This window comes from Apostichopus japonicus, chromosome 12, assembly GCF_037975245.1.
Source record: "Apostichopus japonicus isolate 1M-3 chromosome 12, ASM3797524v1, whole genome shotgun sequence".
Taxonomy (NCBI): domain Eukaryota; kingdom Metazoa; phylum Echinodermata; class Holothuroidea; order Aspidochirotida; family Stichopodidae; genus Apostichopus; species Apostichopus japonicus.
In genome coordinates this window covers 28,147,208-28,162,251 of record NC_092572.1, presented here as the reverse complement: position 1 = coordinate 28,162,251, position 15,044 = coordinate 28,147,208, and the positions used below count along the sequence as shown (strand labels likewise).

Here is a 15,044-nt window from a genome sequence, read left to right as displayed (position 1 = left end):
GAACTGAATGTAACTTGTTCAGCCCACAGCCAGTTTAAGTAGTGTTTCTCAAATTCTGACTTATTGGTTTGCTCTCTTCAATCAAATCAAAAAGTTGTCACTAAAATGATTTGCAAACCTGCACGACATATGATGAGAAAGATAAAAAAGTTTGTCTCTATTAAAAACAAAATTTATTATAAAGGCAAGAAAACACCGATAGCACACAAAGTTACCAAAAAAGGATATTACATCACTGCTGATACTTTACATAATATGTGAAATTCATATATTAGAAAGGCAAAGCTAAAAATCATGAGTAAGGCAGAATACATTTGCTGAAATTATGTGCGTAGTTTTGCTTGTTCTTATTTTTGATGGATTAAGGTACTTAATAGTGACTTTCATAAGGCTAATGTGAGCCTGATATGCACCGATCATACTTCAATATTTTGGCAAGTTGGAATATAAACTTTTGGTAAGGGCCTGAAAACAAGATATTTCTGTAATGGTATCATGACAAGGTTTGTCCTAAATGAAATATGAAGTATGTCTTTACATGCAACTGATTGTAAAAAGCAGCTGGAGACACGTCCAAAAGAGATTAAGAGGTACAGGTAACGTTCATAGTTAATCAGTATGCAATGGTACTTAAAGGTATGTGGACTATTCAAAAGTATAACCACAACCCACACATTTTGTAAAATATTAAAGGATCATGTATGTCAGTTAGAGGTATTTCATTGGTAATATCCATTTGGGTCAGCCAATGCAACTTTGATAGAAAATGTCAAGTATCATATTTAAAGTCAAAGTACAAAAAGATTATTAAGTTCAAACTAATACAGATCAATTCACGTTGAATGAAATGAGAGTCTGCGGTATGAACAAAACAACACTATCACTGTGTTGGTGGAATATATTGCTCTGTGATAACAGCTGTCTGTGTCCATCTCGTCTTTATGAAAACAATGTTCTTACTGAAATATAATTAATGCTTATACAAGAATCTTTGTTATAGAGATTACCTTGACTATGAGAGTGATCCTTGCAGTTAAATGGAACAGCACTAAAATAAAAGAGCAATGGTAATTGATAAGAAAGTAAAGAAGATGTATAAGATTTCTCATAACATACGTGCTAATACCTAAAGTGACATTACAAACATAAACTGAAGCTGAAAAAGGAGAGGCTTTACTACCAGGTAGATGTTAATGACTTCTTGGGTCATTACATAGCTCATCTACATCAGGTCACCAAGTTTGCAACTTGTCTTTTGTTGAGACCTTTTTTTTTTTTTATAAATTCAGCACATTTGTGAGTTGCTCCTGTCTATTTGAGTTGTAAGCACATTATTCTTAAACGGAAGCTATGTTAAATTGTCCTTAGATCTAAACAGAAAAACGATAAGGAAAGACCAGATACTTATCAATAATTGGGAAGAATAAAACACTGATATATTAATGTGAAATTGATTTAAGAAAAGTTAATCTTGAAATGTCACTTGGAACCCCTCTGCATCTTTGTGAAAATAAAGCATTTAGACTTGACTTATTTGGCACCCTTTAAGCATTTACTTTATAATACACATGTATCAATAAACAACAGGGCAAGAATTGACGTCTACAAGTGAATCTAAAATTTAAACAAATGGCTACTACAAAATGTCAAAGTATCAAAATAGTGTATGCAAAAATAGTTGCCAGAAATGGATGGAATGTAGGAAACATTAAAAACTTAAGGTGATGGCTAGTGCATGGCAACCCTGAATTAAATGTAATAAAAAATTCAACACGTACATGAACAAAGAAATACGGAAAGGGAGACTGTTTATGGAAGTGTGAATTGGTAGGAATACTTATCTCTTAAATACAAATTCATTTCCCGTTTAAATTCTTGGCTGCTGTTGTATGCTGTGCTGATTTCCAGTGTGTTGGAGCAAGTATGTGCCACTGGCCTGCGCAGCAGTCCTGAGGTGGCAACAAAAGACACTGTTATTCCTCCTTCTGGCAGGTGGATTGATGCAGTTGCAAACAGTAAAAAGTTAAGAAGATCATCAGTGTCATGTGATCGTATATACTCCGTTAAGAAATATAATACACACTCTTCTTGAGGTCTCAAGTCATCAGCGGTACGAAGAGCTTCTACAACTCTTGATGGAGTAGGTCTCTGTGAGTCCATTATGTACGACACGTGTTCCAGAGAAAGATGACGCCAGAACAGACCGAGGTGTGCTTCTGGAATGCCTTCCCTCATCAGAGCGTAGAAACGGCTTGGAGACTTCACCAGCTTCTCTGTTGCAATTGCCAAAAGTTGGTCTCTTATTTCATCTCTTTTTGGCACTTCAAGTAAGCCATTTACACTGAAAAATGTAGTAAGGCGATCCAACAAGGTAGGTGTCAGTGAGGCAAAGTCATTTAAAGCCTTGTAAATTAAAACATTTTCTGCAGGTGAAACAAACATGAGGCAGTCCTTCCAGAGATACTCTGGATTTACACCACTGTCAAACACCATAGCAATAATTCCTGACTGGGAAAGTCGACAGGGTAATGCACCTGTTAATGCAACAGTATGAGTCAAAATCCTGCCAAGCGATCGGAACTTCCACTCCTCTTTGCGAAGGCGGTGAAGTGGCAGGCCAGGTACAGTGATATGTTCACCAGTGAAGAATTCCTTTGTTACGTTGTTCCAGAAAAGGGTGAGAGCCTCCTTTGTAAGGCCACCAAAATCATCTCCAGACTCCCCTTCGAAGCAAACTTTCATCTTTTGTTTACAAATCTCAGGATTAGTGTGAATGTTAAAGAGACAGTCAACCACCTCTTCACGCTTAATTGTGACCTCCACTTCTCCAGACAGACTCATGTTCAACTCTAAGAAAGCTGCAAAGATTACAAAAAACCATAGATAAATTACAATGCAAATCAGTCAATGTAACTCACTGAAAAATGAGCCAGCCCATATTCGACAAGATGTAAACTCAATATAACCTTCAGATTCATGATTTTCTTATCCTGACCTAGTTTTCTGTCAAATCCAATGATCATACGAATGTGACTGGCTGCTGCCAAACCTGTAACTGACTTCTATGCATGTAGTTGACTTTCTGAGCTACTTACATGCTTTTCTTCCATAGTTTTTCCTCATTTGAAAAGTAACATACATACAGTACATTCAAGTATCCTGACTGGATAATATACAAAACACTGCTCATTGCTAAAACCACAGTAAAATGGCAATCTGTCAGACGAGCAGAATCAACATATTTTATGGCATTTATAATGTCACTTAATACAGGCTTCACTGAGGTGGTCTCCATAGTGAAGACATGCACACTGCTATCATGCATGTGACTGTTGAATTGAGATGTGTTACTTTAGGTTTGGGGAAAGTATTTATAAGCATTTTGCTTCTTTTTTCTCCATTTCCATTTAATCTTGAATGTTGTCTCTATATTGTATTGTGCTTTCTGTGAGCTTAAAAATGTTACGCTCAACATTATTGTATTTAATTGATGATGGAAATAAATGATGTCAATGTCAATGAGGTGTGCAACAGACTTTAGGAGTTACACTGCTACACTGTGATTATTGTTAGTATATGTAATGCTATATATACTGTACATAACACCAAAAGTATGGAAGTGGTGAAAGTAAAATGACTCTAATATATTTCAAACTCGGGACCTCCCACTTTCTATGCTTGCTTTGCCAACGGAGCTATGAAGTCAGATGTTAAATCCTCTTTTCATGTTATTTTTAGGCCATCCACAGTTCATCACTTGGTACTGCATCTATTTTGTGAACAGCAGTAGTTCTCTGTTCCATACAGTTCATATGTAAGGTCAATATACTGGGGTACACCGAAGATTCTAGTAGTAGCTGGCCTCAGTAGCAGATCCATCAGAAAAATATCTTTGGAATTGCATACTTTAACTAATCTTGTTGTAAAAGTACATATATGATACACCCAGATCAAATGGCTCAAGTATGTTTATAAAATACATACTTGATTATAGCTTCTTTTTCAATAGACTGAGACAATTTATTGTGAATTGCATTCTAACCTGCCTTGACCTATCATGACCTTTGACACAAGAACAGCAGTCTATTTGTACACAACACATAGAAAAACCTCTCCATAATCTTCTCAAATACCTACATACTTCGGCCTGTACTCAGATACAGATTGTTATGATACCAAATCTTGCCACTGTAATCAAAAGCCAAACTCAGTGAAAAACTTTTAATCTGTCTGTACCTTGCTTTACGTCCTGTTCCATCTCATTTGTTCCACTTTTAGGAGGAGGATCTGTATCAAATGGATCTTAAAAAAATTTTTAAAAAATGCTCATTATGTATGGTAAAATCCTAGCAGTAAAGTTCTTTACAGGGATACCACACTTTCGAGATACTGAAATTCAAGACTTTATCAAGACCAGAATGGCCATTTTTAAGACTGAATAAGAAAGCTTTATGTTGGGAAGAAATAAAACTGCAAACTTGATTTAATGCATTTAGACACTGTGGACACTGGACACACATACCAACATGATCTCAAGTACCTTAAGTGTAAGTTTTTAATTTTCAAGACCATATGGCATTTTTTCCAGACCTATATTACACAATTCATGGACTTTCAAGATCGTACAAAAATTCCAGACTTTACCTTTTTTCCCTACTGTGTGGACACCCTGTCAGTGCATGCATTTTGCTCCCAGCTTACTTTGGTGGATAATCATATTATAAAATTTGTTGTACCTCAGCTTTATCTCCAAAAAGAATCACACAAAATGAGGCACTGGAAAATTAATGAAGCTTTTTGGTGTGATAACTGTATGTAGGGTCTGGAAAAATCCAGAACATTACTTGGTTCCAAAGCAAAATGTCAAATTTCATGGTGAAAAGATGTAAAAATCTTCAAAATCACATATTTGAGGCTTTTGAACAACAGCAAAATAAATTACTTTGCTTGAGTATTTTAATGGAAACATGTTCTGAATGGTTGTTTCCAGTGACATCAATGTGGCTGTTCATCCATTCAAATGATTAATCAACAACAACATTTTAATACTTTTCTGTGTGTGATAACTGGGGATAGACTAACTTTGAAATTGCCTTCACTGTCAGTTCTGGTAATTTTAGATGTGAATAATTTTTAACTTGTCTAAATTTTAAGAAACCACAATCAACTTACATTAAAAGTGAAATGAACACCTAACCTACCATACCTTGGACAATCTCTTATTATGTAATACACATTTAAAAAAAAAACAATGGGGAAAGATGATACATGTATTTATGAAACTACAGTACCACCACCTTCTAAGAATTAATTCTGCCCAGAATCTGTGAAAGATTCGATCGTATTTCATGAAAGATCTAGCCGGACACAGACATGGATATTGTTTACTGTCTGGTCACATAGTCCAGCCGGACCAGATATCCAGTGCATCCCTACCTCCATGAAAAACATCATGAGTCATCTACTCACCTAGAAAGGGCAATATAAATACTAATTTTAAAGTTAAACCTTCTTTGAGGAACAACCAGAATGCAAGAGAGGCATTGGGTTACATTTCAGTAAGGTAATTGTAGGGCAAAATATTTTTGGCAGATTTTTTAACAGTCTGACCTCTGATGACCTGAGATGACCTTTGGCCTTCACAAAGAAATGATGGGGTTCTCCTACTTAATGCAACACAACCACATGCTACATATGAAAAGTATCCATGCTTCTTACTGTATCTTGAGATAATGTGTTCACAAGGTTTTGAAAGTTTGACCACTGGTGACCTTAGATAACCTTAAACTGCCATCAAAGTCAAGGGAGTTTTTCTTATGAAAATGCGGTATCTACATACCAAGTATGAGAACTGTAATAGTATCCTTCTCAATATATTTGTGCATACACATCTGTTCTTTGTTACCATTTATATGTGTACAAATAATGAGGTAGAAGTTGATTATGTGATAATGATGCAGATTTTGAAAATGAGGGATGAATATATTTACCATACATGACATTAAACTGCAAGTCAAAATCTGGTAACTCATCGTCAGCAGCGGCATCTAAGAAATAAGTAGAGACAATTTGATGAACTGGAAACTATTTCTATATAATGCATTCACCAAGCAGTATGTTACTAAGAAATGAAGTGATTTACGAAAGTTGGATTACTAAGTCCAGTATTGATTGAGTCTACATGTACTGCAACTTTGTCTGTTACATAATTTTTCAAGAGAAAAAAAGGCATACTTAAATCAAGAACTCAAACAAACAACACGGTGCTAGACCACATACTTTGTCCAACACTGTTCAAATATATACTATACAGACTTTACATACAATAATTTAGGGTGAACCGACACAAAAAAGTCATTACAAGGTATTTTTTATAAACAGCTTAAACTGTCAATATTTTTTTTATAGATTATACCAACTTAGTTAATGCAGTAGGTCTTTGCTCAATTAGCACTTCAATTCTTTGTTAAATACAGAAAATGACTAACAGTATCCGAAAGAACAGATGATTCCTATTGTTTATAGAGACAGTTCTCAATGACACCTGCTGTATTTATAATATGCGGTTATTTCAATTTTGGGGTTACCCGCAATTCACTGTGCACTGTGTCTTACCAATATATCTGTCATTTAATTTTAAAATAACTGGGACATTCCACATCCTTCATTTACTTGAACGCTTACTTCCAATGACTTTGTAGTGAAGGTGACTAAAATCAGATGTTGTTGCAGAGTAACTGACATCACATAATAACTAATTCTGCCCTATCCACTTATCATATCCACAAAATCAAAAGGATTCTGCTAATTGCACCAGACATCAACACACCAAACAAACTTTCATTAGGATTGTTAAACTTACTTGTTTACCAAATAATAGTAACTGATGTGGCTCTCCCCTCATGGCATAATGACAGTTACATTACAATATATAACCAAAACACTATCAGTGGGTATATGTCAACCACCCAAATTTGCAGTTGTGAAAATATTCAGACTTGATGCTGGGTGATGCCCACAATCCCACATAGGTACAGTATATTAATACCATTTGGGAGAGGGTGGGGTGGGATAGTGTGGTTGACTGCTGTCTAACCCAGGGAAACTTTCAAATAATATATGACAAACATTCATCATTTCCTTGTTCAATTTTAAGATAACTATACTTTAGCAAGTAAAATGTTTACATACTTGTACCTTAGTCCCCCCGTGTCTTCTAAATAAATTTAAGACCTACCTAACACCATCGTTGATGGTCCAGCTGGCTGCGAGGTAGCGGTATCTGTGGCTGTTGAAGTAGGGGTATTTGGTTCTAAAGCTGTGGCAGGTACTGTTGGTGTTGTTACTCTAGCAGGTGATGTTGATGTTGAGGCTGTCATGAGTGCTTTTGATGTCAAGTAGAAAGGGAATGAAGATAAGACATAACTAGTATTTTACAAGCTCAAAGGGTATACAAGTCTCCCAACAGTATTCTGAAACACCAGCTAAATCTAACAAAGCTCCTTGAATTTCCTTTTCAAGTACGGTACTTTTCATGACTTTCAGAACGTTAAACATTCTATATTTAAAGTAGAAAAATAGAGACAGAAAAAAAAATTCCAATTCTTACATCCACTGTAGTTTACATGCTACCAAATAACATACTTTTTGAATTTTTCAAATAGGACATCAGGAAAGGTATAAACAAATTGAGACTAAAATACTGATTTTGCGCCTCCATAAGTTATATGAATTTAAGAATTTGCAAACAATGCAATGACCTTGAATAGCACTAGAATAAATGACATAAACAGATAATTAATGTAAAGAATTTTGCAATGGTTTCTACAAAGATTTCCTCTCAGCAAGAGATTGCATTTTGTTCACTGGCGGCAACTCCATGGAGTTGCAGCAAGCAAGCAAAAATCTTAACCATATAAGCAACGATAAATGTTGCTCATAAAACAGGAGTGATAATAAACTGATCCTTCACGAATGTGTTAAAATCGAAAATGAGGTGAATTTTCTGTTGAATTATTGGTAAATCAGAATAATTTTTCTAAAAATAAGAATTTCGGGCCCTTTGTCTATTTTAACATGATTAATTCCTGTGTGGGCAATTGGGCCTTTAAGGTTGCTGCATGGGCCCTGTTACAGGAAAAAATGATGTCGTTGGTATTTTTGAATACGGCAATGACTAATGAGGCCAACACCCCTAAAAGACTTATCCTGCTCTCTGTTAACATAATCAAATCATATGTGGGACATGGGCCCTTTATGGCTGTTGCCTGAGTCACGGTACAGATAAAAGTTGTAGATGGGCAATTTTTGGTTTTCTCCAATGGGTAAAGGGTCCAATGCAACTACAAGAATTATCCTTGGGTCTTTGCAAATGGTTAAATAATGTATGGGCCTTTTTGGGGGAAGGGGGGGTTGTCTGGGCCATGGTAGAGGATAAATTTGCAGTCATAGGTTTTTGGGTATACCCAAAAAACATAGGGTCCAGCACCAATAAAAAATCATCCTGCTCTCTTTTCACATGATTAAATATCATGTGTGGGCCACAGGCCCTTTCTGGCTGCTGTCTGCATGGGTCCTGTTACATCATAAAGTTGTTGTAATTGGTATTTTTGGATACCCCAATGTCCAAGGAGTCCAATGCAACTAAAAGATTTATCCTGCTCATTTTCACATAAATGAATTATGTGTGGGCCGAAGGGCCTTTCTTTGATTGCTGCCTACACAGGCTCGGTACAATATAAAGTTGCTGCAATTAGTATTTTGGGATACCAAATGTCTAATACTGTAGGTGTACCGCAAAAAGAATTATCCTTGTCTCTTTTCTCATGATTGATACCATTTGGTTGCCCCCCCCCCCTTCAGGGCCCGGTACAATGTACAATAACTATCATTGCTACGGTTTCTAAAAATACCCTACTTGAATTTTATCCAGCTCTTTTTGCCTTGCCTCTTTTCACATGACTAAATCAACATTTGGGCCCTGTATTTTAGTTGCAGGCACCTTTAGACTACATACACGCACATGGTGTGGCACGGCAGCAACACATAACCTTCAACCCTGGTCATAAACGGACATAAGCTGTCCATCAAACCCTCTGTCTCGTCACAGGTTGATTTAGACCACATGATCACCATACTGCTTTTCGCAAAATGCTCATTTTTTTAACAAGAAAATGACAAGTTTAAGCGGTATTTTACAACACTTCAGGACATCAAATTGACTCCATTCTTTCGGATGTGTAAACAGAAAACCATTAAAAGCATTTACTAAGAAAATCTTATCTTTTCTTGAATGTGGAATTGTCACTTTTATCTTTAAGGTAAACCAAGGTATTTATCCTGCATGAATTTAGCGATCCAGTAACAAAAATATTGTCACGTGACATGATAGAAAAGAAACATAGCGTACATGTATTAGGTTACAAGGATATACCTACTGTAGGTAAATTGTGGTGACTGCATCTACAGTACCCTTTAACGTTATATCCAGAGTCCAATATTCTTGTCTCCTCATGATGCCCTGCCTAATGCAATATCCCTGATCCTTAAAAGAACCGGAACAATATTGTGCATCATGTTGCAAAGGCAGAGAACCACTTGACGTCTATGGTTGGATCTTATGTGACTCTTTAAAGCAGATCATGACCATTGACTCTTAGGCCATGGTTAGGTTAGTGAACTACGGCGATAGAAGTGTTACATGACTTATATTGGCGACAGTATTGCTAGTCTAGCTTCAGGTCAATTGCAATGGATAGGTGAATCATATAGTTGCAACCAAAAAAGATATCACTTGCTTACCTGATGATCTTCTTTGTCCATCCTGTGTAGTAAAGGTGACAGTTGGAGTTCCAGATTCTTCCAGTCTATTGCTACTTTCAATCTGTAAGAAACAATGTAATAGGTACTGTACAACATTTATAAAAATTACTAAAAACAAATTATGAAAAAATATGAGGTACTGTAAACACAAAGGCTTATGGTGAACGAATTGCAACATTTTAACACAAAAAGGAAAAAAGTAAAATTTGGAAATTGTGATTGCAATGAATGATTTTCTAAATAAATCATTGAGTAATTTTAACAGTGAATTGTATCCATCAATCCTAGAATGTGGTTGATAATTCCCGGATGTTCAATTAAAACTTAAAGTACAGTATGATAACACAGTCTTAGAAAGAGTGCACTTACGGTAGCATACTGTCATTGTATTATTTCATTGTATTGTTTACCTAGAACTCAAAGATATCTTCTACAAACTCATGTATACTGTACCTTAAATTAAGTTATGATATCATCAACTGAAGTATTACCAATTGAAATTTCTGCACTTGCTGGACGCATTCGAACAAAGGCCCTTTTAAGTCTATTGACATATATTAATATTACCAGTTAATTATAGACATACTAGAAATTTAAGGAAAGATTAAGCTAAAATGAAAACACAGAACAACTGATCACACTGAAACTTGCACATGTATATGTTCATTCAATGCCCAATACGTCTTACACTTACCGAAGTAAGTCCAATGTCATTGTTAGGAATGACTACAAGTTTCCCTCTCCCCACTGCCTTCTCGAGTTCCCTTACATTTGCCGGCTCAACTAGATGAATTTTCTTCCCTTTGTCACACCTGCCAAATTTGAAGCCGATAACCCCAAGAGACTTCTCGGGGTATAATTCTGAAATTTTTGTCTTGAGCATCTCGATACTCCAGTTGCGGTTAAATGGTTCAAATGGAGTATCTGGGGTGCCTAGAGTAAAAGACACAACGCACATACAGTAAATGTATCAGTCTATCGTGTTTGCTAATATATTTCTCATATACAGCTGCGGGAAAGGGATACTGTGTCATTAAACAGTGCAAATTTTGCTGAGATAATTATTTCCCATTTTGCCGGCTAAGTGTTTGATACAAGCTAGTGTCTCAAACACACGCACTCATGCTATGATGACTGCTCGTGGTCCCTACAGTATCTGGGTAAGTATGTATCGTGCAGGACTACCACAGGATGGTGGTTACATTAAAGGGACACTGAAGATTTAAACAACTGGTGTAACTGAGAATGCACTAGCCTGCTACGTACATTGGGTAATTAAGAGAAGTGCAGATTATATAGTAATGCTAAGTGAGGCTAATTTGAGCCATGTGCCATGAATAAATAATCAACATGCTTCCGAACTCGCATTTTGACCAGTTCTTTAGTACTACACAGACAAAGTACATCACACCATCATACATTTTTGGACAGTATAACTCTATGTATGATAGTATTTCAACACGATAAGGACTGGCAAAAGATGGATCGATGTACTGTAAGATGTTTAGTAATTCAGTGCCATACATCGATTACAATACTCATTTCACTCAGTAACTATGTCCATCTTTTGATTCTAACTTAATAAAAGTCAAAAGCCTGGTTCATATAAGAAAATAAGATCTTCTCACCAAAGTGTTGCTCCTTCAAAAATCTACATTCCGCAGGTGATGGAAAGTAGTCTGGATTGGACCTTCTCAAAAGAAAAGGAGTCCCCTTCCATTCCACTCGAAATTGTCTACCCCTCTTTGAAGACCCTGAATTATAAAGAAAAGGGAAAAAAATCTTTATGTTTTTGTGTTACTAAAAACTGCCCTATGAATGGAGTCAATGAATGATAGGACAAAGTTTGTCAGCTTCGACAGTGTCTAGGATATGACTTTAAAACCAACATCAGCACCAACCCCCCATCCTTAATGGGTGCAGATTTATGTGGGGGTTCAACCAGCCACAGCCTCTGTATTTTCCAAAAATTTGAAGGCATGTTCACCATGTTTGGTAATTTTATATTCCAGGTTTTGGTTCTTTGTACAGTGCTATTGAGCATGTTTTATTTCATGATAACAGCACTTTAATATATGGTATTTATTTATTATTATATTTAAGTCATTATTTTTGGCAATTATTGCTGCCATTTGCTGATAAATTGTATTGATTATGATTCTAAGGCCGTCAAAATTGCAAACAAAAGCTGCTTATATTCTGCCCCAGTCCCCCCCCCCCCCTGTCATAGGCGCACCTTTCTCCAATGCTCCCATGTGAGGGATTTGCCTTCATGACTGGTTCCCCTTCCTCCAAACCCTGGATCCGCTACTTTTTAGGTTTATGGTTGGCAGAAGATGCAGTACATCTTTAAATGTACTGATTTTAAATTAACAAAGGGGTCAGTTAAAACATTTATAATAAGAAGAAAATTGTTCACATTTTCTTTATTTCCAAATATAGTTTGCTTAATTTCTCAAAACATGTTGATTTCTGGGTTCTTCACAAGAAATGGTAATTTCTAGTGCATAAACATACAGTACAAGTTTGAGAAAATGAAAATGATAGAACCATTTTGAATCTAAGCCCCCTTCTGAAGGCAAAATTTCTTAAAGGGGAGGAGCACTTTTCTCCCCTTAAAACGTTTTTTTTAAACCTTGCCTTTTTATTAGCCTACATGTTATTCTCTTATTATATTAACACCTGGTGTTAGGCCGAAGTAGGCTTCAAATGTGTTAGGCCTAACTAAATTATTATGCTAGGCCAAACCAGGCTAGGCCATCAAGCCCCTAGTGTAAGTACTGTAGTCTGTAACATATAGCCTAGCATGGGCCCTGGGTTAAGTACTGTACAAAGCACTGTAGGACTAGCATAGAATAATATTGCCCCAGGCTAGACCTATTGTATTTTTAACAAAATAGAAACACAAAAGGAGTTTCTGTGAGTAATTCCCGCCTTGGCCTTACTTTAGAATCCGTACCATATGAATGGCAAAGCTTACTTCGAATCGGCAAAATAAGATTAGGGGTTAGGAAGTAGGGCTAGCGAGTAGGGTTAGGGGTTAGGAATTAGGGTTAGGAAGTAGGCCTTATATTTGTCATGGCCAATCAGTCTGTGGATCCTAAATGTTTTTTATTCGGCAAACAGACATTCAAGAAAAAAAGTCAAGAAATTGGAAACTAAAGTGTTACTGTTAGGGGTCAGGGAGTAGGGTTAGGAAGAAGGGAATAGGGTTAGGGGTTAGGGCCTAACTATAGAATCCGTACCATATGAATGGTAAAGCTTAATTCGAATAGGCAGAATAAGGTTAGGGGTTAGAAAGTAGGGTTAAGGAGTAGGGTAAGTAGGAATTAGGGTTAGGAAGTAAGTAATATGGTAAGGGGTTAGTGAGTAGGGTAAGGAAGAAGGGAATAGGGTTAGGGGTTACTTAGTAGGGTCGATTGGTACGGATTCTAAATTAGTACCGGGTTAGGAAGTAGGGTCGAATGGTACGGATTCTAAATTAGTACCGCGTTACTAGTATTAGTCCTAGCCTAAGTCTAATGTTAAAACACAAAAAGCAGGGGACCCAATTAGGCTAACGTCAGAGTCAGACTTACGCAAGCTCTCTTCTGTATCGCGACGTCTCCGAAAAGATCGGAAAGTCTGTCGGACAACATCGAAATCGTTATCATTCTCTGCTTCCGAACTAGACCCGGCAATAGCTGGTCTTGCTCTTCCGACTAGGTTATGGACGGTTCGCTGTGAACCGAGATTGGAACTTGGACCGGCTTCTTCCATCTTGCAATTTATACGATGCAGTGCACATGTCACACATGTATATCTAGGCTATAGCCGATGTAGCTTAAAATGTTTGTACCATGTATACGGCCATTACTTCAGAATTAGCGGGGTTTGTGTGGATGGGTTTTGTTTTTAGCGCTCGTTTCCAATTCCTTTTTGTAGACGTTGGCTCGATACGCTTGAATTACTGATATCAGCAAATGAATTGTTGATATCAGCAAATGAATTGTTGATATCAGCAATTCCAACATATCGCCAATTCAATTACTGATATCAGCAAATCATTTAATGATATCAGCAAATCATTTAATGATATCAGCAATTCGGTACCTCATATCACCAATTAATTAGTGATATGTTGGAATTGTTGATATCAGCAAATGATTTGCTGATATCAACAATTCAATTGCTGATATCACCAATTCATTTGCCGATATCAGCAAATATTTGATGATATCATCAAATATCGAATAAAAAGTAAAACGGCTTGCCATACGTACTCAACAACAAGCTTAAAGACTTAACCAGTTTATATTACTAAATAAAATATCTCTTTTCGAGATCACAACCGAACCAGTACGTGGGTAAATGTATTTACAGATGAAGGATAATACTAGCGTTTGTTGAGCCTCCTAGTGAAGTCGAAATTACAATTATCGAACCCCCTATAGAAAGTGACAACAAATATGATGTCTTAAAAATACACCCTCGTTTCTTGTTACTTAAAATACTTAGCGCAACGATAGTTTTCTTAGAATTCCCTAGGTGTACGAACAATATCCCCTGTCGCCCCAAAGATACCCGATTTTATCTTTCCTAAGACAAACAATTAAACCTAGGAGTCATGCCAAGCACATAATCGTGTGATAGAATAAATATACCAGTTAAGTGGTAGCAACTTACAGAAAATAGGCGTTCTCTCGGTTCTCTCTCTGTCAGAGGCCAATCTCGGAATACCTCGTGAGCGTGGTGAGCTCAAACTAAGAAAACAATCTGCGCTACCACTAACAAGGGGAACATCTCAAAATTCGGGTGCTGATTCAGCAAAGTTTACAAACAAAACAGGGGTACGATTTTCATTGGCTGTCCCCACCTGCAACTCGCAAAAGCTCTACACATGTTTTGAGAGAGGGGCCCATCGACGGGTAGAACTGAGGGTCACATATTTTGGGAGAGAGGCCATCGACGGGTAGAACTGAGGGAAAGCTCAATCCTAAACGAAAATATTACAATAACAATTTACTTAAAGGGATACATTTCCGTTACAATATTAATCATACTTAGAGCATAAACGTAGATGTATACAATATATAAGTAAGCAGCATAGCAACAATAACTCTTTAATTACTTGCAAAATAACATGTAACATATGTACAGCGTTGTTGTTCTATTTTAGACATCATGAATCGCCAGGCGCGTAGCCAGGAATTTGCCAAGGGAGGGGCGAAAATGTAAGCAAA

At 36.7% G+C, this 15,044-nt stretch overlaps 1 protein-coding gene across 2 annotated transcripts; it reads right to left on the bottom strand.

Moving 5' to 3' along the window:
* Positions 1-49: 49 nt before the first annotated feature.
* On the bottom strand, positions 50-14,721 carry LOC139977188 (uncharacterized). Of its 2 annotated transcripts, none has more exons than XM_071986427.1 (8): positions 13,401-14,721; positions 11,451-11,576; positions 10,517-10,755; positions 9,802-9,883; positions 7,238-7,384; positions 5,991-6,047; positions 4,237-4,302; positions 50-2,858 (listed from the first exon to the last, which is right to left on the bottom strand). In XM_071986427.1, the coding sequence occupies exons 1-8, from the start codon at positions 13,579-13,581 to the stop codon at positions 1,810-1,812; spliced, it is 1,947 nt and encodes a 648-aa protein (XP_071842528.1). In that variant the 5' UTR covers positions 13,582-14,721; the 3' UTR covers positions 50-1,809. The 2 variants fall into 2 exon arrangements, with proteins under 2 accessions (XP_071842528.1, XP_071842529.1); XM_071986428.1 differs by having other exon boundaries at positions 115-2,858; positions 14,488-14,718.
* Between the last annotated feature and the right edge of the window lie 323 nt (positions 14,722-15,044).